The sequence below is a fragment of the Nematostella vectensis genome, chromosome 4 (assembly GCF_932526225.1).
Source record: "Nematostella vectensis chromosome 4, jaNemVect1.1, whole genome shotgun sequence".
Lineage (NCBI taxonomy): Eukaryota > Metazoa > Cnidaria > Anthozoa > Actiniaria > Edwardsiidae > Nematostella > Nematostella vectensis.
Window position 1 is genome coordinate 14,918,160 of NC_064037.1, and position 27,213 is coordinate 14,945,372.

The window sequence follows — 27,213 nt, forward strand, 5'->3', positions numbered from 1 at the left end:
GCGGCTTGCGGTTCAAGATGGCGGCCGCGAGTGATTTTCCTCCCGAGCTCTCGACTCGTCCTTTAGGCCTCGTGGCTCTGTCAGGACTAGACACAGCTCAGAAGCAGCTTCACAAAGCGATATGGGAGTCTTTCAATAACATAGCTACAGAGAGAGCGCCTCTTTCATACAAACTAGTACCGAAAGATCATGAATTCCCGAAGGCGAAACCAAAGGTAGTGCTCTTTCACAATTCGCTTGTTTTCATGTTATTTATTGGGTCGATTTGATTAAGCTGATTTGAAAGGATTTAATTCTCGTGTTCTTGTATCAATCTAACATTCAGTTATTGACATGATTTCTTTGCCGGTGTAGAAATGTTTCACATCAAAAAAGTGCTATTTTCTTCATTCATGATTTCCCAGAAACGTAGGAAGCACAGCTTTTCCTGATTTGCGTATTTTTACTGATTTATGTGTACCAAGAAACAAAATAATTATGCTGTGGCTCATTCGCGGCTGCCAGGAAAGAATGTGAAACAAGAAAAAATGGATACTCAGGCACCAGATAGATAGATAGATAGATAGATTTTATTCATGGCACCTTATAAAACATTTACATCGGCGTAAATCCACAAATAATATGTTTTTCTTACTTTGCCTTTTGCATTTTTTTCTTGTTTCGAATGATTAGGTGACGTCACCGTACGTGATCATCAAGCTTCACATTTCTTGCCTTCATACATTCAAAAATATGTTTTGCTAAGCGCCGATTCACTTTTTCATTCCGGCTCAATCCCATAATTCTGACGAAGTAATTTTCTTTGTTGGCATGGTGTCTAACATTGATACCTGCATGCGTTTTAAGGAAATCCAGTAAATTATCCCGATCATCTTTATAGGCCGGACATTCTAACAGAAAATGCTCTTCATCCTCCACTTTACCTGTCTGGCATACTAAGCATTTTCTTTCGTTAGGTTTTTTATTTGGCTTTTCATACCTTCCAGTTTCAATTGCTAGCTTATGATTGCTTAGCCTGAATTTAGTAAGGGCAATCCTATGGTCAATGTTTTTTACGTCCGTTAGATAATCTTCTAAATTGTGGGACAGTTTAAACTTTCTGAGCGTACGCAATTTGTTCTTTTGTTCTTGGTCTTTTCTGTTGTCATTTTGAATAGAGCTAAGCCATGTCTGTTGTTCAATGTCATAAAGCCTTTGTTGAAGAAAACTGTAAGTTGCTTCGGGAGTGTTTGTGTCCGTCACAATAGAGGATGAGGGGCTAGGGTGGGTGGGGGGGGGGGGCTTTATGCTACAACAACTCAAATACTATGATTTTTTCCTTTTTCATATTTTTATATGTTTTTTTTTTTCAATTGTCAGCCAACTCACTTTTCAACATGCTCCCTGGTCCATGATACATGGGTTCTTTTCGCCTGAATTTTTTTTGCTTTTATTTAAAGCCCATTGATTCAACTTGTGAGACCCAAGGTATCATAGACTATGAGATGTTCATTGCTTGAATCTGAATCCATCCAATAACTAAATCAGTCAATTATATCTTTAAAGTATCAAATAATACAGGGAAAGTTGTATTTTGAAAAATGATGCAAGGTTTGCATATTCAAAACAAAAACAAAATAACATTGTCTGTAATTCAGAGCTACAGGCTCCCATAAAGGCTCAGGCTAGGGCTAGCCTGTGTTAATTGAAATGAGAGCCAATAACATTACCCTGTCTGTTTTACTTGACACACACTCAAATTATTGGTACACTATTAATAAAGTATGGACTTCCACATTTTTGTCAACCATCAAACAACCTTAGCCATCAGCTTTTGAAGGTCTTGTCTCTTATCTGTTTTGCTTGCCTGTTTTTATTGTTGGGGATTTTTGAGACAAGGGATGTTGTTTAAGCACGATTGTGCTGTGACACTGAGGTTTGAGGGAAACCTTGCAAAGTTTTGACTGCGGTTTGTGTTATAGAGAACGTCATATGACTGGTATATCCCTAAGGGAATCATCAAAAGCAAGTGGATGCTGAAACATCTTAACCTGGTCCCTGCCGTTGTGGTTGTATTTTATGAGCTAGATTGGAACAATGCACAATGGAAGGATAAACAGGCAGATTGTGCTGCACAAGTTGAAAAAGTCAGGTACTGCCACAATGTAGATTTAAATTTTCCTCAGTGCATGCAAGTTATTTGCAGCTCACAAGCTTAAATAGAACAAGCCCATTTGTTGCAGGATTGTACAGTGAACTTGCAGTTATGACAAGTGTTGGACAAGCACAATGATATATGCAAAAATAATAACTCGTAGTAATCTCATAATAATCTAATAATCTCTAATAATAATCTCAGTAGCAAACAAAATCCACTTGTCATTGTAGATTTCAATCCATCCTTAAATAAAAACATCTTTTATCCTATAGCGAAAAAAAGTGTTGGCTTTTATTTTGTTTTCCAAAATACTGTAATAAAATATTTCAATGTTCAAATTAAACTGCTCAGTACAAGTCTAATCTAATGGTCTTTTAGCCAATCTGCATGTGTCTGTACAATACCTGTTGAAGCAGTGCTCTTCTTATTGAGACTTTGTAATTCCTATGTAGGGCAAGTCTCCATGGTCGCAATACAAAGGTTGCAGTTGTGCTCATTCAGAAAAACACCCCTCTGCCACCAGGTAAAGTGTAATTAGATGGAATAGATACCATAATTGGATCTATGTAACATGATTTTTTTTCATGTGAATTTATTGTAGATAAAGAGTAGATACAGTAGATACAAAAAAGTTTTTTTTCTTTTTTTAACCCTAAACATAACACAGCTTATCTTATATACAAAGGATATTTCACTCTTCAAAGTCTACCTCTAGGAAAGCTGTCGATTGGGGATGGTAGTCAACCAACAATGTAGTCCACCTTGTTCTCAGAGATCTGTCCCCGATCTTTTAGAATTACTGGTTATTGCCTTCCTTGAAATTCTACTTTTTCTGTAGTACAGTCTACCCCACCATAGCTAAATCTCCCATCCCTTCCTGGCATACAGAAGCCAGTGGTCTAAATACTGTAGAGATGGTCGTCAAGGTAACTGAGGCAAGGGTTTCCTTGACTTTGCCCCTCTCTCTTGTAATTGACAGGCGAAGATATGCAGGCTGCTGAAAGAGCGGCTGCACTATGCAGTGCCTGTGAATTGTCGGCCAAGTCATTGTTTGTGCTGCCATTGACAGACCACCTTCCGGGATATACAAAAATGTGAGTGTACTGTGGTTGTTATTTCTTTCGGGTTGTCCCAATAAACAGACTTTAATGGATAATACCTCTCTATCTTCATTAAATTTCACAAGGATTTCCTGATCCAGGCTTTCATTGACATTTTGGTTGCTTTCATTTAATATCATTGGGCTTGTTGCAACTTAGTGTGCTACAAGAGGGTTGATGTTATCAACCCTTTTTGTAGTCAAATTGGTATTTGCAGTTGGCCTCATCCAGACAATTTTTTATTAAATTTTTGCCCTTAAACACACCAGTCTACACAATCCTTACTGTGAATACAGTATATCAATAATAGTTACACCAGTGCTAGAGTGTAATGCAAGCATGTACCCAGGAGTGGGTAAGTGGAGGGGAGATTATTTTTCATTTTTTATATACTGTTTATTTACCTATAATGTGCCTTACTGTACCATGGTCATGAAATACAAATATTGTAGTTTTTATGTAATACCTGAGAGCTCCGTTTTAATGTAATACCTGAGAGCTCCGTTTTTATGTAATACCTGAGAGCTCCGTTCTTATGTAATACCTGAGAGCTTCGTTCTTATGTAATACCTGAGGGCTCCATTCTTATGTAATACCTGAAAGCTTCGTTCTTATGTTATACCTGAGAGTTTCATTCTTATGTAATACCTGAGGACTTCGTTCTTATGTAATACCTGAGAGCTCCGTTCTTATGTAATACCTGAGAGCTCTGTTCTTATGTAATACTTGAGAGCTCCATTCTTATGTAATACCTGAGAGCTCCGTTCTTATGTAATACCTGAGGGCTCTGTTATGTAATACCTGAGAGCTCTATTCTTATGTAATACCTGAGAGCTCTATTCTTATGTAATACCTGAGAGCTCTGTTCTTATGTAATACCTGAGAGCTCCGTTCTTATGTAATACCTGAGAGCTCCGTTCTTATGTAATACCTGAGAGCTCCGTTCTTATGTAATACCTGAGAGCTCCGTTCTTATGTAATACCTGAGAGCTCCGTTCTTATGTAATACCTGAGAGCTCTGTTCTTATGTAATACCTGAGAGCTCCGTTCTTATGTAATACCTGAGAGCTCTATTCTTATGTAATACCTGAGAGCTCTGTTCTTATGTAATACCTGAGAGCTCCGTTCTTATGTAATACCTGAGAGCTCCGTTCTTATGTAATACCTGAGAGCTCCGTTCTTATGTAATACCTGAGAGCTCCGTTCTTATGTAATACCTGAGAGCTCCGTTCTTATGTAATACCTGAGAGCTCTGTTCTTATGTAATACCTGAGAGCTCTGTTCTTATGTAATACCTGAGAGCTCCGTTCTTATGTTATACCTGAGAGCTCTGTTCTTATGTAATACCTGAGAGCTCCGTTCTTATGTAATACCTGAGAGCTCCGTTCTTATGTAATACCTGAGAGCTCCGTTCTTATGTAATACCTGAGAGCTCCGTTCTTATGTAATACCTGAGAGCTCCGTTCTTATGTAATACCTGAGAGCTCCGTTCTTATGTAATACCTGAGAGCTCCGTTCTTATGTAATACCTGAGAGCTCCGTTCTTATGTAATACCTGAGAGCTCCGTTCTTATGTAATACCTGAGAGCTCCGTTCTTATGTAATACCTGAGAGCTCCGTTCTTATGTAATACCTGAGAGCTCCGTTCTTATGTAATACCTGAGAGCTCCGTTCTTATGTAATACCTGAGAGCTCCGTTCTTATGTAATACCTGAGAGCTCCGTTCTTATGTAATACCTGAGAGCTCTGTTCTTATGTAATACCTGAGAGCTCTGTAGTCAGTCATGGCTATTCCTCAGGTCAGGAAGCCAACAGTCCCATGAAGTGGTCAACTAAGAAGCTGGCCAATTTTGTAACAGCCAAGTACAATTGAACTATTTTTGATATGTCTCCCTGTAAGTGTAATTTAGTGTAATGACCGCCACATGTAATTCAGGCTTTACTGCAATGAGTGGGAATACTGTAAGCTTTCGTTATTATTATTGACATAATGCTTTATGACTCCGATGTTCCCATCATGGCTCTTTCTCTTGTCTTGCATTTCTAGGCTGGAGAATGCATTCTATGAGCTGGGCCAGAGCTATTATCATGGGGAAGGTCGGAGAGTCAAGGCCCACAAGGAGTTCCTGAATAAGAGTACTCATCAACTCTTGCTAGTTAGGCATCAGTTCAAAGTGGCTTTCTTCAACGAGCTGCGGCAGGACCCCCACTCTGCTGTCAAGTAAATGATCATTAATTACCTTAATAAGTTAACATTTTTTGTTTCTTTTTGTTGGTGTGCAGCACAATCTTGCTTCTGTAATAAAGTAACACAAAATAATGCATAGCCTGTTGAGCGCTCATAGCACATGTCATGTTTAAAAGCTCTTTCAGTGGCTGTGTGTTTTGTACAGTATTTTTGGCAGCTACTGTATATTCAATTAATATTTTCATCTGAAATCCTTCATTTGAAATTCTTCTAATGAATCTGAATTTCTTAAAATGTTTCTTTTAAAAGTTTCAAACAAGATCTTATTAGCACAGACTATCATTTTTTCAATCTCTGTTTACACAAGGTTTAATGTAGGTTTTTCAATTTTTGAAAATTAAAAAGAAGTGTATTTTAAATACATTTAAGATCTGATTTATTTTTGGTATAGATATATAATAAGCATTCCTTTTTTTCAGGCATTATCGACAAGCATACAATTTAGTTACTGAACTTCGACTGACAGATGTTAACATGCTTGAAGTGAAAGTTGTCGCAGGATTTATAAACTATAAGGTTGGTAATAAATAAGCTGCAAGGTATACAAAAATTTAATGATAAAAAATAAGCAGAAATATTATGAAACTTCCACTCACTTTTGTTGTTTGGTTACTGGATTATAATAGATCTGTCGTCTGAGTTTTCATGCATCGGCCCCCCTAGATGCCATCTCTCAGTTCAGAAAACATGTGGATTTGTGGAAAGAGAAGATTGGTTGTCCTCAGCTGGCCTTTGAGCATGTTGCATGGCTCTCGAAGCAGTAAGTGATTTTGTTTGTATCCCTAACTGAATCATCCATTATTTTTTTAAATAATTTTTTTTTTACTTAATTAATAATTCCTGCCATGAACAATAGTTTGTACATATGCAACACAAAAGAACTTTTGTTACCCCTTCAAAAGCTGCCCTAAAAGAGCCATACACTAGATGTACTGATAGTAATATTATTTGCACTTAAAAAAAGGATTTGTGGTTGATAGGTTTAGTATGTTTGGTGACCTGTTTGATGAAGCCATTCGTAGTGGATTGACGGCACTTCAGGTAATTTTGCTCATCTTCTGTATGCAATTCATGCATGATGGTTCCATTATTAATTCCAGGCCTTTTTTGTCACAAATCCCTTAAATTACCAGCAAAGCAAATCCACATCTAAACTCAACCCCTAAAAGAATAATGACATACTGTATTGCTGATGATTATGATTATTTTCATCTGAAGACACAACACCCTGGCTTCTACTATCAGCAAGCAGCGAACAATGCTATTATCAGACGGCAGTTGTGTGAAGGCCTCTGCCATGTAAGGAATATTTATAAATAGATCACCTGCAGCCCAAGACTACTGTCAGTGGTTTATATATGAATTGTAGCGGGTTTCAAACTGGCTTACTGACATTTCATCAACAAAATTGAAATAAAGAAGGACTCAAACACAGTATTACAAGGTCTGTAGTTTTATTTCACATGATAGAGTATTTTTTTTTGCTAAAGATATATAAATTTTCCCATAAACATCTCCTTATACACAAACCACTGGCAGTAGCCTTTGGCTACCTCTGAATAATAGACCAGATAATAATAATAATCACCCACGCATAGCCTTAACACACTGTGCATTTCTTGAGAACAATGCCCTTTGTGTAGGGGGAGGGGGTGGGGGGAAAGGAAAAAGAATGATAAAAGGATGTTGAACTCACATAATTGTAACAACCATTAGGCTGTAACTCCTCAAACCATGGACCCACTTGAAAATGCTGGCAAACTGGACTTCTTTGGACAGAGACCATGGAGACAGGGTTTTCAAGGTAAAGTGAAATAAAGCCCTCGCCAAAAAAAATGCAAGCTATCATAAACTGTTTTAATTTTTTTGGGGTCCGGTATCCATCAAATCGCGTGCTCTGATTGGCTCTCGTGAGGGCCGGTATCCTACGATACGATACGGACCCCGTGATACCGGCCCGCTCACATCCAAAGCCCGAAATAGTAAGTTGATTTGTAAAATGACCATCAAAAACGAGATTTTTACTCCCGAAGTTATAAATCTTTACCTTAAAACGGCATTTTATTTGTTATTTTATCTAGAATCATTGGCTTTACGAAAAATCGGCTTCAAACTCCCTGTGTTTTGACAATTTCCCGCCATAATGATTTTGCAACGGACGTGACAAGTTCAAGTTTGCTGAAAGTTTATTTTGGATAGAAAAAGCAGCAAATCGTCTCTTCATAGGAAGAAAAACAACAAATCACTTGTTGATTGTAATCAACTTGTTTTTAGTAATCTACCTGCATAGCCAGCTTAAACATATCCACATTCAAGAGAAGTTCTTTTAGTGAATATATCTTATCGTCTGTAGAGGATAAGATCAATTCGAGTTGACGTATCAATATGGACTAAATTAATTTACAAAATTGTTGGTCAAAACTCAGAGAATGTCTTCTGTAATTTTGGAGAATAAAAAATGTTGTGTGGAAATACCAAATGGGGTTTATTGAATGATCATGAGCGAACAAAATCTTCAAGAACATTGACAAAAGTCAGAAGCGAAACCTCGCCTCGTGCAACCGTAAGCCCAGGAGGTAAACAAAGTTGGAAAATCCATTGAGGGAAAAAATAAATATGTTATTTCCCAGCTAAGGGTCGGTTTGTATCGTGAAATACCGTGACCTTGGCCTTGACAATACTGACCTCGGCCTCGGTCATTATTTTCAAGATACGGACCTCCCAGCTGGTAAATAACATATATTTATTTCCCTTGTAAACATTCAGCAACACAGGCATGAGCTTACCGTTACCATGGCACTAGCATGCCGTGACGCAGGCTTGAACATTTTACAATGCAGGCAAGCTTAGCCAAATAATAAAACTCTTATGGTCGGTCTTAGTTAAGTCCTCATATATTTTAACATGGGGTTGATGTGATAATTGTTATACTGATCTCTCTTATAATAGTAGTTTCACTTACGTTTTGAGAATAAGCTCTGCATTTAAATGTCAAGCCTTTGTTGCACTACTTTTTGTTTTACCACACCTAAAATGTTTTTACAGTTTGTCTGTAGTTGCAAATTTGGCTATGTAATTGAGACATTCTGCAGGGCACCAACTTGTGTTGATTTACAAACACTTGGACCACTTGCCATGGTTTTTTTCAATTTTTTAGACCATCCACAATTTGGACCCATCTTTTTAATCTACAGTATGTTCACTTGATATTTCTCTTTTGAACACTCAATTGAAGTTAATGGAAGTTTATTGCATATCCATTTTCTTGAATCTTCAATGGCGCCGTTATTGCCAAAACATGTGTTTGAACCAACCAAATAATGCAAAATTCCAAAATATGAGATTTTGCTTTGTACATTAAATAAGTTTATTTTGAAGAATGATTTGTTTTGTAATGTGTTATGAATACAGCTTTGTACTTTTTCTTACTCTTTACAATGTTTTGTCACTATCCAGGTATAGAGCTAACAGATCAGACACTGGAGCATGCTGGGATAGTAGCCCTTCAATCTCAGGAGGTCATGGTTGACCACTCTGTAAGTGTCTTTCAGATGATCTTACATGCTAAAACAGGGCCCAATCTTAACACTAACCCACCTACCCCAGATATCCTTGCAGATGACCTTACATGCTATAACAGGATTCAATCTTACTCACCTACCCCAGATATATATATATATATATTTGGTAAAACAATCCCACTTGCCTGTTCCTTGAAAAGGTTGTCTTGAATAATATCAGGTGCATACATACAGTAGCTACATCTGGATAGTGCAGTAGGTGTACCTCTCGCCTAGACTTTATTGAAGGATATTCCTACACATGATCCTTTTTTCCATCACCCTGCCACACCCCCTTCATAAATCCTGGTATTTTTGGGTTAATAAATTTTGTTATTGCAAAATGTTGACCTCAGATGCTGCATAGTTTGCCTTGGTGAGATATTATACATTTGTGACGCAATATAAAGAAACTTGTACATTTTGGAACCTGGTTCCAAATTTATTTAAAACTTCAACACACTCTTTTTGGTTGATTTCAATCTGTGTCGATTGGGCCCTTGTCACATAAGGTTGCTTGATGTATGTTATTATGTTAGTGCTCTATACAAACTTATTTTTTTTCCTGTATCTAATTATTTTCTCTATCTGAAGCGGTTGCTTTGTTTTCGTCGGTAATGCATGTGTTTTTATTTTTATTATTAGTGGATTATAATACCACTATTAAGCAGTGCAGTTGCTCAATTCAAGAAGTACAAATCCCCAAGAATGAAGAGATATCTAAGTGAGTAAAATATTTTTAAGGTTTTTCTTTTAAGCTACAACCACTTTTTTATCCAATTAACAATCAAAACCAAATATTTACAAATATTTAGTACACCTGTAATTACCAGAAATAATATATAGATTTAGGCACTCCCTAAAAGCGAAGCCAGCATTTAACACCTTTTTATGTTGACTGATAGGGGAAGTTCTAGAGGGGATCTTGATGTCTCTGAATGTTTATTTTTAATGAGATTAACAATATGTCAAATTTTATTGCCATGTAATTATGAATTGTATTGGCCCCTCCAAATGGATCAAGCAAGGATCATTCAATAATATTAAATATGCTGTATGAAAGTTAACAAAATACTAAAACTTGGTGTGAAAAATGCTGTCAAAGTTCAAGGTGTCTTAGTTGATGAGAATGTTTTTTTTTCAAGATTCTAATGGTCAATTCTTATTTCCCTTTATAGAAGTTCCACTATGTTATTTTTATCAAAACACCATTCTAACAAGCTTTGACCTTGTGAAGAATATATCAAGGATGCAACAGCATTCCAAAGATTTAGATGCCATACTTTAGTTCAGGGGCGGATCTAGCTTTTTGTCAAGGGGAGATTTGGCCCAAAAATTTTCGTCATTATTTTACCTTCATAACGATTTTTGAATGAAAAGATACACTGAAAACAATAAAAAAAGAAAGCCCAAGGGGAGGTTTAAACCCCCTTACCCCCTCCCCCCCATAGACCAACTACTGTAGTTTTCATGTACCACAACTGATTATTCAGAAGAATGTGTTGAAACTAAACTCCACAAATATACCTCCTGTCATGCATTACATATTGGTGCACCCACCCATTGGTTTTAGAAACCCTGGATCCACCCATACTGGCTACTCAAAAATGAATGCAATGGAGGCAAATCCTAAATTACTACTGAAAGTGCTTAATTCCAATTTCTAATTTCAAACAAAACTATGTTCAATGACCTATGTTAGGGTTAGAGAGAAAAAAATATAACAAAAAAGTCAATGGGGAGAAGAAAAAGGGAGAAATTACTCTATTAAAAAAAAAAAAATGTGACTCTACTTTAAAAAATATATAAACAATAATGCAATAAAAGCTTAAATGAGCATATTCCTAACATTTTCCCTTTTCTCTTTACCTATAGGTTTGATATAAAACTGTTTTCTTTACAGATTTATTAATGAAAAAGCACAAGTTTGATGTTGTCTGTTTATATAATTTAAGTACCTTGCTCCCAGGGGGGAGGGGGACGGGAGTTTGAGAGACGGGGGTGCTCGACATCATAATCAATTTTAACCTTAAGGGAAAGCACTAAGGGCATGGTCAACAACAATTGTTACCCCTAAGAGATAGAACATTAGGTATGGTCAGAGGAATTTTTAACCCTGAGAGATAGCATTAAAAAAACAATGCTGGTTTAAATTTGCTGACAGATCCTATATTGTTATGTTACCAACAATAAAGTCAAAAGTATTAACTGATCAGTTGACTTGTGGTTTATTGTATAATACATTTCAAGCGATTGGGCCACCACTCAGTGTGAGACACCCTAAAAGATAGCAGAATCGGAAAAATCCTCCTCCCCGGGCGTGAAAACGCCTAAAATACTGCAGAATCGGAAAAATCCTAAAACACACCCTAAGAGATAAAAGTTGGTAAGAATTTTATATCGTAAAAGATAGGTCGAGCACCCCCGCCTATTTCACATTTACTGTTGTATCAAAGTAAGAAATCCCCTACTTTATTATCTTTAAGACATTTGCCTATTCTTCAGCATTAATCATGGCCCTCGGGTAGTCCTTGGTTGGTTTTACCTAAATAAAAGTGAAAACAAATATAAGTATTTTTTTCTTTGAAAACAACATTTTCATCATGCCATTTATAACCTCATTAACTTTCCACAACTATTTGAATAATAAATACATAAACAAAATAGATAGTATGCAAGATGCAGACAAAATAAGCTAAGCAAAAAGAATATAGGTAATAGGGGTTGCATTTTGTGTTTTTATTTTCAATAAGAAAATTCTCTTGTAACTGTGAAGTTAGTATATAGTATTTATAAGTTATTTCTAGTTAGGATAATGTTGAGAAATTTGCTGTATCTGTAACCGTCGGAACTTGACATTTGCCGTGCGGTTAAGAAAAATGGAGAAACAAATGCAATACTGAAGGCAAAACTATCAGGTTCTGACACCAGCCAAAAGTAGGCAAAGATAAATGGAATGAAACGAAAATGATCGAGCGAAAGGCAACGTGAGAACGAATACATGATGCAAGGCATGGACTTATAAGGATTTATTAACAAATTAAATAATAAATTTTAAGTGATAAGCAAACAAAGTCAAATCCGGAGAAAAGGTAACCTAAACCAAAGGCTAGTTTTGTAAACAAAGTATTTACAACCGGTAAATCAAACTGAACACAACTGGCATGACAGGCCCTTACGGACAGCGCTCTAAGCTTGTAGCTTATCTCTGCTGACTGGCTTCCCTGAGCAACTGCATGTCTCACTCCCGCATCACGCCTCGCAAGCAATGCGTCTCCTTTGCTCAACGGTACTAAAACTAACAGATACTGTAAAAACAGTCGCTTTTTTACTCGCTTGGGGACGCGCTTTTTTCTAGGGACGCTAGAATCACGTTTGAGAAAAAATCATACAAAAACATACGAACTTTGAAGGCGGTAAAATAAAATAAAAATACATAAAAACGTAAGACCGAGGGGGCCTGGGTGGTTGACTGGATGGATTGTGACACCACAGGATACCCGCGCTATGACCACAAAACCAAGTCGCATTGCTATACCATATTTCTATACCTATGAAGCTCCGCGCGCGGGCTGCGGCCGCGCTGGCTCCGCTAATATCTAAAATTATTCTTCCCTTTTTTTTAATTTTTATTCAAATATTTTTCAATCAGAACAAAATCCATTGACCCCTCCCTACAAGTCTTAGGGCCAATACAGCCCTTAGACTAATGCCTTTGGCCAAGGTATAGTCACATCTTTAGGTTATGAGCTGAGCTAGGCTGGAACCACATAACAGTACCATACTACGTTGGTCCAGGAAATCAGCACAAGTAAATAAGCAAATCACTCTTATGTTTGCAGTGGTGCAGATGGGAGAGGAGTACTACCATGCCAGGGACTACAGCAAAGCTCTTGTGTAAGATATTACACCTATGCCTATCTGTTGTTTGCATGTGTGTTTCAAGGGGGGTGGGTCACTGTTTCTCTTTGTGAACATTGTTTGCAAACACATGTGCATATGTTCGAGAGCTGTACTGTATGTGTATTAGGGGAGGGGGATAAGTACTATTGTACCTTGTCAGGAACTACAGCAAAACTATAATTTAAGATGCATTTGTGATGTATAATTTGTGTGTGTGTGTGTGTGTGAAGGAAGGGGTGTTGAAATGTCAGGAATGTCAGGAGCTACAGCAAAGCTCTCATTTAAGATGCTTATGTATGTGGTGTCTGCCCTAAATGCTGCTCCTTAAGGCTGAATTGCTGTTAGATAAGTCTCTGTGTTTTTGTATTTTATCGATAAGTGTTCAAGTATCCGTAGTGTCGGGGCAGGCCTCGCCGGGACCTCGTGTCCGTTCGCCTTTCCCTCTCTACACTTATTCTTGTATGTTTTTTTAATGTATTTTGTTGTATATCTTTATATATAAGTGTTGAGGGAGCCACTAAATAAAATAAAATAAAATAAAATAAAGGGTGGTTTTGCTACACAGTATGTACAGCAAAATTATCAACATGTAGAATATGCTTGTGTGTGGGTGTGGCCGCAAAATTGCACATGTAAATAGCACTATAATGCTTATCATTTACACAGGCTCCTTGGCCGTGTCACATGGGACTACAGACGTGAGAGATGGTGGGCCTTACTCACATCTGTTCTTATCACATCTCTAAGGTGAGACTTCATGAGAGAACAGCAGAGCAAGGCTCCTTACAATTATGTTATGTTATTCTCATGTTTTCTTGGGTAAGGACATATTATTTGACTTGACTTTCCAATACTTCAAGGATTGCATGCTGACTGGAAAAAACTCAACAATTTGTGTGCAAATTTTGCACATTTTCTGTGTGTAGTTTGAATGTTATTAAGATTAATACATTTGAGAGCATAAAATTACACATACAGTAGGTACATTAACTTCTACAAAATCCCCTGAGAATATTTAGCTACAATTCAATGCCATGTGCCACATGACGTATATATGCAAAAAGAAACCTTTGGTTCTTGAGAAGTCGGGATGATGGATAAAATGCTGTTATGCAAAGGCATTATAAAGTTTTCTTATTTGGGCTGATACAAGTATACCCTAGTTCCAGAGTCATCTTCTTTCCATGTGCCACATGACGTATATATGCAAAAAGAAACCTTTGGTTCTTGAGAAGTCGGGATGATGGATAAAATGCTGTTATGCAAAGGCATTATAAAGTTTTCTTATTCTTATTTGGGCTGATACAAGTATACCCTGGTTCCAGAGTCATCTTCTTTCCTTCTCTCTGTTAAATGGCTCATACAAGACAACAAGATTTGTGGCTCTTTGTCACGGCACATGAGTAGTGAAACTTGGAGCCTCTGGAACCAGGGTAATACGGCAAGGGTAGGGTAGTATGGCAAGTGTTAGTGCTACAGTAGCCATGAATGCCTAATGAATGTCATGTCTATTTTGAAAGGTGTGCCTATCTAGTTGGTAATGTCAAGGAGTATGTAACACTTTGCTTTGAGCTCATGGGGAGATGTATCCTCTTCAATGCCTCTGAATATATACAATCATCCCAAACCATTTTCACCAAAAGAAAGTTGGTCTTGGAATTGTTTTACTTTTCTTAACTCAAACATTAGACACAGAGACTTCCATTGAGGAAAAATCTCGTGTGCAAAAAAATCTTACACACATATTGTCGGTAGGTATTATTCCTGTCTTTTATCATTATAAGGCCTTGTTTTATTATTTTCCACTGTCGAAACCAATTAATTACACCATATACAGTTTATGATTCAAAATGTATACTGTATTGCTGGTTTTAATGCCCTGGGTACTTATTTCTTTTTTATTGTCAAGGGGGCACATATTTTATTTGAAGCAGGGCACTTATTACAAGCAGTCCAAATCTTTGTGTAGTTAAAACGCTGTTAGGGGAAGGGGTGCTTGTTATATATTTTTGGGGGGACATTAACTGTGGTCCATTTTTAACAAGATCAACTCAACAGAATGTTGTTATATTTTATAGCCTGATTCTTGAAACTTGATTTATTTGTTAAAGAGTAAATTTTGTTTTTGTATCAAAATCTGCTTTTCCGAAAGTCTGACCTTTCGTTTACATTTGAGGACGATTTAAGTGCTTTGATATTTGATTGACCATGCACATCTGAGCAATTACCACCACATTCCACATACGTTTTATGTATTGTTAGACGGAAAGTCCAGACCCTGAAACTGGATGCGATGTGGATGCAGTAGAAGAGGCAAAAGAACTCTGGGTCCAGTTGTCCTCTCAACCCCCTGCACCACTGGTATTTAATGTAGAGATGGAGCAGTTGGCTTCATTTGGTGAGACCCTCAAGACCCCTAATTTCCCTGGCCATTGTTGTTGTTGTTGTTGTTGTCATTGCCATTGCTGATGTTAGAATTATTGTTGTTGTTTCTATTGTTTTTATTATTTACTGTTAAGGTGTATGTCAATGGTGTGCTGTGATGTATCCGATAAATATGTGATTCTCTTTTTATCCTACTGTATTTATCATATGCTCTTCTTCTAGTGGAGTGCAAAGCTGCCTTTGATGCACGCTCTGTTCCAGCAGATGGGGCAGTTCTCTTACACATTTATTTGAGGTAAGCCTAGTTCTGCTGATAAGTATCTTGCTCTATAATACTGGACACTCTTTATTTATCTTCCTGTTTTTCTTTCAGAGTAACATGCCCATTTCCTGTCCGATTTTCTAAGCTTGCAGTGTTCTTCAATAATCAGGTGACTTCTGTACTTTGATTGTGGGAATAAGGTCTAGGGTAGGACTGAAATTTAATCTTAGTTTGGTGTTGAGGGGGCTATGTAAGGTTAGGTTAATGGTACAGTACACTAACAAATGCATTATAGGATACTAGATATTATTCAACATTAATGAAACTTTGATGGATCTGAAAACAGATCCTTATCTTTCATTTTATCTCTGTATTTGAATTTATTTATTTTTTTATAATTAAAATCAGTTATTAGGCCAAACAAGTTTGTATTTAAGCATTGACACATCAAGTAACTTTTTAACTTTTTGGTTATCTTCCTACACACAGTAAGCCAAGACTAGCTATGCTAAAGTATTTGACGTCTGCGCTTAGATTGTAATTATTGAATACATAAAAAAAATTTACTGTAACTGTTAGAAGGAATGGGTTCAGTATTGGATTTAGGAGGTCTAGGGGGGGGGGGGCTGATGCCTATAGAAAAGAGTGTGAATGTTCTTAAATCCACTCCTCACATCTTAATCAAAATCAAAAACCAGCTAATCAAAAACCAGCAAAATGTGAATCCATTTATGAATAAGAGATATTAAATAGTGGTTTAGCAGTTTGAAATAAGCAGAAGGAGTTAACAGAATGTTGGAGAAGTAATTATAAATTCACACAAATCCCCCATAATAATGTTCAAGGTGATGCGTGATGCGCCAAGGTTGTTTTGGCTAAACAGCTTATACCAACTTCCCTATAGAAGACTTATTTTCTCCTTTTCCCCGTGTGCTTCAAGCTGGAGTCTTGTTAGGTGTTATACTGTGAATTCAGAGAAAAAATCATCGCACAGATTTCGAGATTTTTATTTTAATATAAAAATATTGCTTTCATTTAACTTCCTGAAAAAAAAAGGTTTTCAAGAAGAGTGAATCTAGCGTAATCAAAAGCATAGATGTATTAAGAAAATCTAAAAAAAACGAAAATCGTGCCGAAAATGAGTCTTTTATAGGGAACTTATTATTAGCTGTTTAGCCGAAACAACCTTGGCGCTCCACCTTAAAGGTTTGTTATTTAGAAGCTTTGTTTAACTTGTTTATTTTTCACTTTTCAGATATATAACCAGTACTGCGTAGTTGATACTGTACAAAATGAGAATGAAGGTGGGCTCTACTTACTCCCAGGCAAGACTAAACTGATCCCCTTCAAATTCACCCCACAGCCTGAAGATGTCGGCAAGCAATTGCAGGTCAGAACCCATTTTCAGGAGTAAGGTAAAAGGGGAAGTGGCTACTTGATTCTTTCTACACTCAGTGCCTTCATTGAGGATACACAAAATTCCCATTTTCTTTGTTCTGCTATGGAATTGCAACCTAAGATCTTGCCTCGGTTCGTTCGAGAATGCTATTTTTACAAAATACAATATTAGTAAAGAAAGTGCTTTTAAATGGTATTTACTAGATCATGTTACAGCTTGTATCAGTGCTCCAAAAGTTACCATTCCATTTAATAGTTTCTCACGTTTTTAAGTACCACTTACTTTTTAGTAGGACTTACAGAAGGTGGCTCTGCACAAAATATTTACTGTGCATAGCTTCATCGCTTAACTTTTGCCAGGTCTCATCCATTGCACTTGAGCTCGGCTCTCATAAGAGCCGCTGTGCAGTGTTACTGTGGAGTGGCGGCGGTGGTGATGTGGCAACCAGTAGCAGCAACAGCAGTCTGCGTAATGGTGCCCAGTCCTCAGCAGACAATGAGGACCTAGTGGATTGGGATGAGATTCAAATCTTGTCCACTGTCAAGTAAGCATTCGGTGTGGTTAAATTATCCAGGAAATTGTGAGAGTCGTGTGAAGGGCACAACCCCCTGGATAATCCAAGCCATTATCTGCTTAATTGTGCTGAATTTGAACTTCAAGTTGTGTAAGGTGTGTGTGTGTTATCAGTGATAAATGGTGGTATTTGTGTCTTGTGTGTATACTGTATCATAACATACACCTATTTCAAAAAACGTTGTCAGTGCAAATGGCAAATGGCCATTGACAAATGGCAGTTCTACGACCGAAAGGACCCATGGATCCCAAAATATTTGTTCCAAATTCAGCAAAATATAAATAAAACACACAACTATCTTTATTTAATGTAATTACTGTGTGGTTCTGACATCGCTTGAGTTTATTTATTACCTTTATTTTCACAAATAATTACTACCCATAAACATCTTTCGGTCATAGAATTACTCTTTAAAGGGTTTCTCTTGTACATAAAATCATCACAGTTAAATTTTGTAAACACCCTCAAAATCGAGCCTTCTCTCATATAGCATTACACCTGAGTCTACTCTGTAGCAGTGAGCCACACATTTCTTTTTATGACGGGTATTTTTTTTCACTGTCCATTGCCTGTTTATTGTGTGTAGCATTATGCTATTGTATCTTCTTTAACAGAGCCACGCATTTCTTTGTGAAGACAGGGGTATTTTTTTGTCACTGTCCAATGCATGTCTATTGTGTATACATAGTATTACGCCATGGTATGTATCTTCTTTAGCCACACATCGGCTCGAATATATGGGGAAGGCTATTTTTGTTTTTCACTGTCCATTGTATATTGTTTACAGCATTACACCTCGAGCACCCAAGATGCACCTTTCTGTTAATCATTTATCACCTGTACTTGTTAACGAGTTCTTCAAAGTCAAGCTTTCATTGGTCAACCAGGAAGAAACATCTGTCTCTGACGTTAGGTAAGGTTTTTTTTTTTTCATGAATTCATTAAATACAGTCCTGGCTACTACTATTCATGTTTTGTAGCTGTGGCTCTAGAACTAGGGTATAGTCATATATAAAGAAAAACATGAATGGTAGTAGCCAGTCCAAAACAGTATATCATTCATGTTTTGTGATTTTGATATGACCAATCTATTTCATTTTTTCAAGAGATTGTTATATCTTGTTCTCCGATATGATTTTTTAATGCAATGATATTATTTTTATTTCTCTGCCATATCGTCATAACGAGATTCCACAGTACAGGCCATCCATGCTTGTTTTTTATAACTGTTCAATTTGTGATCCAGGATTGTGATGGGCTTTCAAGAAGAACCTGATCCCTCTGATGCAGACAACAGTAAGTGAGAACTTGGTTTTGATAAAATTTTGAATTTTCCTCAGGTCTCAGGTTTCATGCCAAGAAGGGCATTAACAACTACTTCTTTCCTTTCATTGATTTACCTTTGCGTTGTAATATAAAGTAAATACTATCTTTTCTTATTTTGAACAATTGTGAAATGCAGTTTTAGGTTTCGGCACAGGGCTGTAGCAAGACTGCCCCTTATGGTGCCCTGTTAACTATTTTAGCCGTTGACTTGCAGCTCTTCTGACACAATAGTTGACTTTGGAAGTCCTAGCATAAATTCCTAAATAAATGTCATGTGTCTATGGTAAACAAGCATGTGATACGCAGCTCTTTATCCCGGGAGAGCTATGTGGCAGTAAAGATTTTGTGCGATGACCTGTTCCCCACAGTAATTTTGAAAGCTATATAATTTCAGTCTGCCAAGCTTTTGTTTTTAAATGTTAAAACAGTTAAGACTAGTGTTTTCGAGAAAAGACAATGCGTTCCCTAATATCTGTGGCTGTGTCACTGCACTTAGGCAGTATGTAACACCTGAAATTGAACACAACTAACCAATCTAGGCAACTAGCCATCTAGATCCTTTCTATATACGGTAATCTACATAACAGAAAAATAATTTTTTTTTTATTAGGTTAAAGTGAAGCAAGAAGGATTTTTTAGTCGCTCCGTCTGGTTTTTCCCGTGTTTTGTATGACCATGTGATTGCCCAATTGAAATTGTTATTCTGTTTTGTTGTGTTTTGTTAAGGCACAGTGTGTTTAGAACCGCCTCCACCTAGTCACCATGCTCCTGTACAAAGCTCGGTCTCATTTCACCACGAAACACTAGACAAAGAGGTATGGAAAATATTCTGCAGATTTCTCACATTTTCATAACTTGCTGATCATTTTTCCCAGAACTTTGTATATTTCTCTTCCCACCTTTTTTATGTCAAAACTAACTCTCAGCTGATTGATGTAACAAATTAATCAACATTGCAGAGGGTGGATGGGTGGAGGATCATGGGTAAAGTCTTGTGGAAGTCACTTTGTCCGCAATGATTATTTTTTCAGCGTCTGTAGACATATAAAACCATCAAATCATACTGCCCCTGAAAATAGAGGCGCGTGAAAAGAGAAAGACGTAGGGGCATCCCCTCCCTTTTGTAATGTAACAGTGAACCAGCCATCTATTCAAAAGGACTGTTTTCCCAAAAAAGTCTTCTAAGCGCTCCACTGGAACATTCTTTTAAATACTAATGAAATAATGTTAGGTTAAATCCAAACCGTTTGAAGATTAATTAAGACAAATTGAAGGTCGAAGTTTTGAAAAAAAAATTTGAGACCCTGCTGAAATAAAAATCAGGGTTCTATTATCCTTTGAAATAAAACTATATTCCATTTGGAGCGCTTTAAAGATGGATGATTTTTTTGGAAAACATTCCTTTATAACACAGGCCACCAGACGCGGGCTTTATTAAAGTATAAATAATTATTTGAATCTGAAACTGATAGTCAATTTTTCAACTCCATTCTCAATTCAGACACTTTCCAAAGTTCCATTTTAAAATTATTTTAGTTTAATTAAACTCCATTCAGCAATCACCTATATAGAATATCATTTTTGCTCCCCGTTGGTGTTCCACAGTTGTATAATTCCTTGCTTTATTTTTCTTCTTTTCCAACTTAAGCTGGAGCAAGTGTACTATGTCAGATGTGCGCAGGTTGGCAGTAGGGCCATGTTTGCCAGGGTAAATGAAATCTTTTTATCTCCTTTGTATTTATACAACTTTATTCAGTTTATTTTGAGTATTCTTAAAAAGGAGAGACTTCCCAAAAATGTTTGTCCTGTCACCAAAAATAATAGCACTTAAATCAAGCCACCGTGAATATATTTTTATTGTGTGTATTTTATTATTTAATCTGTTATTCTATTATTATTTTGTTATTTTCCATGGCAAACAGATACAGTGCAGTGATATAACACAACATTTCAACAAAACAAAACAAAAATACCCTACAAAACTACCCTACTATTGCATCGTCGTGTCACCTGATATTAATACAGATAAATCTTTCCTCAGGTAACGTATACAGTAAGCTCTCAAGCAGATGCCTCCTCCACACCAACAGTTTGTGTCTGTACCAAGGTGAGGCGTATGGCCAGGTTATGGGGATTATTTGAATCGGCCGTATCTAGTTACACACCAACAGTTTGTGTCTGTACCAAGGTGAAGCTTATGGCCATGTTATGGGGTTTATTTGAATCGACCGTATCTAGTTACACACCAACAGTTTGTGTCTGTACCAAGGTGAAGCTTATGGCCAGGTTATGGGGTTTATTTGAATCGACCGTATCTAGTTACACACCAACAGTTTGTGTCTGTACCAAGGTATGGCTTATGGCCAGGTTATGGGGACTATTTAAAAATCCACCGTATTTAGTTAGAGGTTCTGGCAACTGCCAATTTGTTAGCTTAGAAAAATATTGTTTCCGAGAACATATCCATCGGTTGATTTGGGAAAGCTATTGTGATACACTATTGTGTCAGTGCAAATGGCAAGTGACAATTTTCAAATTGCAGTTCGTCTATCAAAAGATACCATTGAACTCATCAAATTTCTAGTAAATGTAGAAAAATGTGGGTAATTTCTGCGATTATATTACTTATCATCTTTATTCTTACCAATAGTTATTCCCATAAGCAGTGGTTGGTCTTAGAACTGTCATTCGCCAATTGCGATTCGGCGTTTGCACTGACAACATTTATTTTAAAAGAAGTATTTTAATTGAAGCTATTGGGATATTTTATTGGCTATGCGGATTTGCTTGCATCATTGACTAATGTAGTATTGATTTTATTACAGGAGGAGAAACTTACAGTCAAAACAATTACACCATTTGATATCTCTCTTTCATTGAACAGCTTACGGGTGAGTATGATTATTGAGATTCTGAATTTTCAATAATTCAATTTCTTAGTTATTATCTTATTACTTCGCCTGTCTTGGATAAACTTTATATTTTTTTAATCATGTTAAACACAATCGAGAAGGGCAAATACAAGGTTGTGTCGCCTAGTTTATCGCTTTTTATAACTATGGAGCTCCACTGAGCCGGCTGCGGCATGCTTCGGCACCGTTAAAATTGTCATTTTGTTCCAGCTCGAAAGCCGTGATCACGTGAGTGAGGAGGAACCCTTCCTGATGTTGGCGAGTATCAAGTGCGCGTCACCATGGCCCGTCACCTTTGTAACAACAAAACTCAACCTGGTAAGGCTTCTCGACACAGCGGTGACGTTTAATTAAGAACCATGGGAACCACTATACTCAACTTTATCACCATGGTAGCCACTAAAGTAAACTTCATCACCATGGTAAACACTAAAGTTAACCCCATTATTGAGGTTACCACAAACTACCTGGTATCCTGTTTAAACTTAGAGTGCTCTTGTTTCAGTCTGCTGAAGTTGGGTTTGTTGGTGAACCGATGCCTTCGCAACTTCAAGGAGGTAAGGGGGCTCTTTCTTGCTTTCGAACTTCCGTTTAGTATTCTGGCAAAGTTGCCAGAATTGTCAGGGGCGGATCCAGGAGCTCCAAAAAGGGATGGCCAAAGCAAAGGGTTCAAGAAAGGGGGGGGGGGGGGGGGGGCGGATGCAATGTTCTTCCGTGTATTTCCATATTTATTTATTTTTGTTATTTTTAAGCCAAATATGGGGGGACTGGGTGCCGCTCTGCCCACCCATAAATCCGCCCCTGATGGTTTCTTTCTGTGGAATGCATTCACAGGTACTGGATGTTTCCATTTTGTCTGCAGTGTGCATTCAGCAAAAAGACTGCGCTAGAGAGAGATTGCGAGAGTGTGTTTCGATACTGTTTGTCTAGTATCGTTTGCCTTTACCGTTTTACCACCGGCAGAATTGAGGTCACATAGCTTGGATAGCATAGCCTTGGCGAACCTCTTTAGAGGCCTGTGGTGGTGAAGGGTTTAAAGCGGCAATTGCACCATTTTACTTCCGTCGGCCGGAAAACGGAAAATTCAACCGATAAAAGACAAATGAATCTATTAGAATCTGCAGGCTATATGCTCGAAGTCACATGCTCGAAGAAACTTTCACAATTTTGAAATATTTCTCGCGTTTTTCGTAAAAAATCCTCGGAAGTTTTTACATAATTGACCGGAAGTAAACTGGTGATATCGCCGCTTGAAGCGTTGGAGAAAGCTAGGGGATGCTCGTTTTTCCTAAATTTAATACTAGAGCGCGTATAAAATGCCGATGATCCTGTTTAAGTGTGCGTACAGCAAGGCGAGAGCTCGTGTGAATTCTGCTTATTATGTACCAGTGCGGACCAGAGCACGTTTCAATAAGTGCTGACTACTTATTGCAGTGTGCGTACAGCAAGGCGAGAGCTCGTGTGAATGCTGCTTATTATGTACCAGTGCGGACCAGAGCACGTTTCAATAAGTGCCGACTACTTATTGTAGTGTGCGTACAGCAAGGCGAGAGCTCGTGTGAATGCTACTTATTATGTACCAGTGCGGACCAGAGCACGTTTCAATAAGTGCTGACTACTTATTGCAGTGTGCGTACAGCAAGGCGAGAGCTCGTGTGAATGCTACTTATTATGTACCAGTGCGGACCAGAGCACGTTTCAATGAGTGCTGACTACTTTTTGCAGTGTGCGTACAGCAAGGCGAGAGCTCGTGTGAATGCTGCTTATTATGTACCAGTGCGGACCAGAGCACGTTTCAATAAGTGCTGACTACTTATTGCAGTGTGCGTACAGCAAGGCGAGAGCGCGTGTGAATTCTGCTTATTATGTACCAGTGCGGACCAGAGCACGTTTCAATAAGTGCTGACTACTTATTGCATTGTGCGTACAGCAAGGCGAGAGCTCGTGTGAATGCTGCTTATTATGTACCAGTGCGGACCAGAGCACGTTTCAATAAGTGCTGACTACTTATTGCAGTGTGCGTACAGCAAGGCGAGAGCGCGTGTGAATGCTACTTATTATGTACCAGTGCGGACCAGAGCACGTTTCAATAAGTGCTGACTACTTATTGCAGTGTGCCTACAGCAAGGCGAGAGCGCGTGTGAATGCTACTGTCTATCTGCACGGGAGGGGAGCAGCGCGCACAAGTCAGTCAACATCGGCACGCTTGTTCTTGAGCTCCGCCGCACGGACTCGCCCCAGGACTGCCCTGCCGTGGTCACAGAATTCACGGTCCCGTCAGTCACGGTGGAAAGTGTCCCATTCTACATTGAAACAGGTACATGGATCTGCAGCCTAAGCCCTGGCTCTTTTATTTTTACGAGTTCCCTGTTGTGTTCGGTCCCCTTTGTTGGCCTTATGGCCAACAACAGGAATATGACCTTTCAAATGGCTTGTAACCGCCGCCTGGTGAATGAGTAACTCAAACTCGTAGTAATTACAAGTTACGGAGCAGGGGCCATTGACAGGACAGTCGTTGTGAACGAAACACCCTCTTTCTCACTATTCTTCAGCCCGTGCTTTAATTGTATAGATCTGTCAGTTGAGATATTGTTTTTGATATCTTTAGTCTTATACTAAATGCAAAGATCATACTTCTGTCAGCCTAAGCTATGTCTTAAGGCTGCCATTTGCCTAATTGTTATTTGTAAATTTTTGTTGTAGAGCTTCCAGCCTATGGCTGTGTGCAGACACTTTTGCCTTTAACCTACATCATCCACAACAGAACACTGCAAATACAAGAGGTCGAAGTCAACATTGAGCCCAGTGACGCATTCATGTTCGCAGGACAAAAACAGGTCGGTCAGATTTGCTGTATAAGGTCATCGATGTTGTGCTATGTAAAGAAAATATCAGAAATACGCTGTATAGAAAGCAGGTCAGTCAGGCTTGTGCCACATGAAGAACAGGTCGGTCAGGTTTGTGTCAATTGAAGAACAAGTAAATCAGGTTTGCTCTATATAAAGAACAGGCCAATCAGATTTACGCTATGTAGATAACAGGTTTTTCTAGCCTTGTCCCACGTGAATAACAGGTTAGTCAGGTTTACATCATTTGAAGAACAGGAAATCAGGTGTGGTCCATATGGCAGCTCAGACAGGTCGGTCAGGCTTACCGACAAAATGCTATACCATAAAAGGATCAACCCAACTTTTATACAAGTTTTCATCTTTATCTCTTAACTCACGAATACCTTGTGGCCACAGGTCCAGTTCCGCCTTCTACCAGCTGCTGACCACAAACTCTCGTACAACCTGTATCCAATGGTTACGGGTCACGTGACTCTCCCCAAACTTCATCTTAATTTGCCTCGATTCCAAGTCAGCTGGAATGAGCACGCGCAAAAGATGATTCCCACGCATGTTTTTGTAAAGGTAACCGCTGAGCAATTCTAGAGAGATTGGAGTTTGAGAGATAAATTAAATAGCTTTCGTTGATTGTGGGTTTCTTAGGTTTCGTAGATGTTTTTGTGCTCGTGTATTACTCGTAATTCCTTGTAAGCATGTTAGGGGAAGCGATGGGTATCTTGAAATTTCTACCACAGTTTCGTAGTTTGTCTCGATCTCGAAATCTCTGATCTTGCTCTTATTCTTAACCATATGGTTGAACTGAAGAACTCAAGACGCTATGGTTCTGTCGGGACCAGCCTTATATGTAAGCAAATCAGACTAAAGACATAGAACAAAACATGTGACGTTTCGTTTGATTCTTTTGGATGGCCGTGCAAGAACAATTTCATCATCGAGTCTGGCGCTCGCAGTTTTATCGAGAGACCTGAAAAGCTCGGGCTCGGATTCCGAAATCTGACAAAAGTCTGGGGCTCGGATGCTGAAACGCGGGTCTCGATGCCTCGGCAAGTCTCGGATTTACTCATCGCTACCTCTTGTTTCTTTATGGATTAAGGGTGCACGGGCGCCAGGGTGGGAAGGACCGAGGGAAAAGAAAAAAAAAAACATCCCTTCCGCCCTTGAATTACTACTAGGGTTCCCCCGAATACTTGTCCCATAATTCCAGTGTACATTTGAGCAAGCAAAACTGTATACAAATGCCTTACACTGTTTTATGCTGTCTAAAGTGTCTTTAATAGCAAGAGCTGACGCAAATTGTACGCGTGTTAACTGTTATATATTGCAGTATTTTTAGAAAACCTCAATTTATTTCATCATTTTGTCCATTGTTTTCTAGCCACGTATAAAAGAAGCTGCAGCGTGATTGCTTCACAAAACCACCTACACCTCACACTAAGCTGAGTCAAGACCGTACATAGCAACCTGCATCATCCCAACAGATATTCGCATCATCGATGTCTGCATCGTACGTTTTATCGATAGTCTTAAGGACACCGAAAAATATTAATCCATAATACTCACAAAAATTTGTAAATAGGATTAATTGAAATTAGGGGCAAATAAATAGGAAAGATGGTTATAATAATAATGTGTATGTCATGTAGTGTTTATTATTTGGTCTTCTTACTATATTTACCCGAGTAAGCGATATTTATCTATTGCCAAACTGTCGCATCCCTGAATCGTTGCTGTTTAAATTGTTCGATTGATGATTCTAAAAGTGACGAGAACTTTTAGCATCGCGTTTTCAGAATTAACCGCAAACGGCAAACCGCGGTTAGCCGTTACCGGTTTGCGGTTTGACGTACTGGCGAAAACGTAGTTTAGCACATTTGGCGGGAAAAAAGTGCAAAACATGTGCTCGACTTCAACAGAGCCAAAAGTATTAGTTATTGTGCAAAATGTCAATGAAAATATATTATTTCAAGAGTCAAACGACTACACTAATTCATGGTCTCAAACGTGAGCTCATAGAAAATTTGAGGGGAAAACTGCTGAGGTAAATCACTTACCGCTAGAGGTGCTCCTGAGGTCAAAACGCGAACCGCAGACTGCAAACTTGACCGCAAGGCCTTGCCACGTGACACCCAGAGGTTTGACGTTTGCCGTTTACGAGAAAAAACGCGGTGCTAAATGTCTTTAATGTATATGATACGTGACGGGAGGTAGCTAATTTACCCGAGGGGGTGACTCCGATAAAAACAGACGGGGTTATCGTCGGCAAAATCGATTTCAGCCGACAATTTTAGGGGAGGCACTGGTCAACAGAAATTCTAACCCCTAAGAAATAGCAACTTGGTTGTGGTCGAAGGAATTTTTAACCCTAAAAGATGGCAGAATCGGAAAAAAAACCCTTAGGAATAGCAATTCATCGATTTTTATACCCTAAGATAACAGGATTGGGAAAAAAAACCTTTCACATCCCCTCAGGAATAGCAGTTGGTAAAATTTTATACCCTAACAGATGGCAAAATCGGAAAAATCCTTCAACACCCCTTAAGAGATGGCAGATGGTAGAA

At 38.2% G+C, this 27,213-nt stretch overlaps 1 protein-coding gene across 1 annotated transcript; it reads left to right on the forward strand.

Annotated features, from left to right (window-relative positions):
* LOC5502315 (trafficking protein particle complex subunit 11) lies at nucleotides 1-26,279 on the forward strand. The gene is made up of 33 exons (XM_048726676.1): nucleotides 1-215; nucleotides 1,962-2,131; nucleotides 2,590-2,660; nucleotides 3,117-3,231; nucleotides 5,285-5,458; nucleotides 5,905-6,001; nucleotides 6,112-6,245; nucleotides 6,466-6,526; nucleotides 6,704-6,784; nucleotides 7,202-7,289; nucleotides 8,942-9,021; nucleotides 9,691-9,769; nucleotides 12,888-12,942; nucleotides 13,615-13,695; nucleotides 14,469-14,533; nucleotides 14,638-14,699; nucleotides 15,211-15,346; nucleotides 15,556-15,628; nucleotides 15,707-15,764; nucleotides 16,851-16,985; nucleotides 17,354-17,538; nucleotides 18,356-18,481; nucleotides 18,815-18,864; nucleotides 19,621-19,709; nucleotides 20,543-20,602; nucleotides 20,936-21,001; nucleotides 21,720-21,785; nucleotides 22,017-22,124; nucleotides 22,312-22,363; nucleotides 23,920-24,123; nucleotides 24,510-24,643; nucleotides 25,052-25,219; nucleotides 26,031-26,279. Exons 1-33 carry the CDS (start codon nucleotides 18-20, stop codon nucleotides 26,055-26,057), a joined length of 3,348 nt encoding a protein of 1,115 aa, XP_048582633.1. The 5' UTR covers nucleotides 1-17; the 3' UTR covers nucleotides 26,058-26,279.
* The last annotated feature ends 934 nt before the right edge of the window (nucleotides 26,280-27,213 follow it).

Bases quoted from the DNA above. Each gene is read 5' to 3' on its own strand.
- LOC5502315 (XM_048726676.1), top strand. From the start codon at position 18: ATGGCGGCCGCGAGTGATTTTCCTCCCGAGCTCTCGACTCGTCCTTTA. The intron at 2,661-3,116 runs GTAAAGTGTAAT...TGTAATTGACAG, and splicing joins AAACACCCCTCTGCCACCAG to GCGAAGATATGCAGGCTGCT. The intron at 15,347-15,555 runs GTGAGACCCTCA...CTCTTCTTCTAG, and splicing joins GGAGCAGTTGGCTTCATTTG to TGGAGTGCAAAGCTGCCTTT.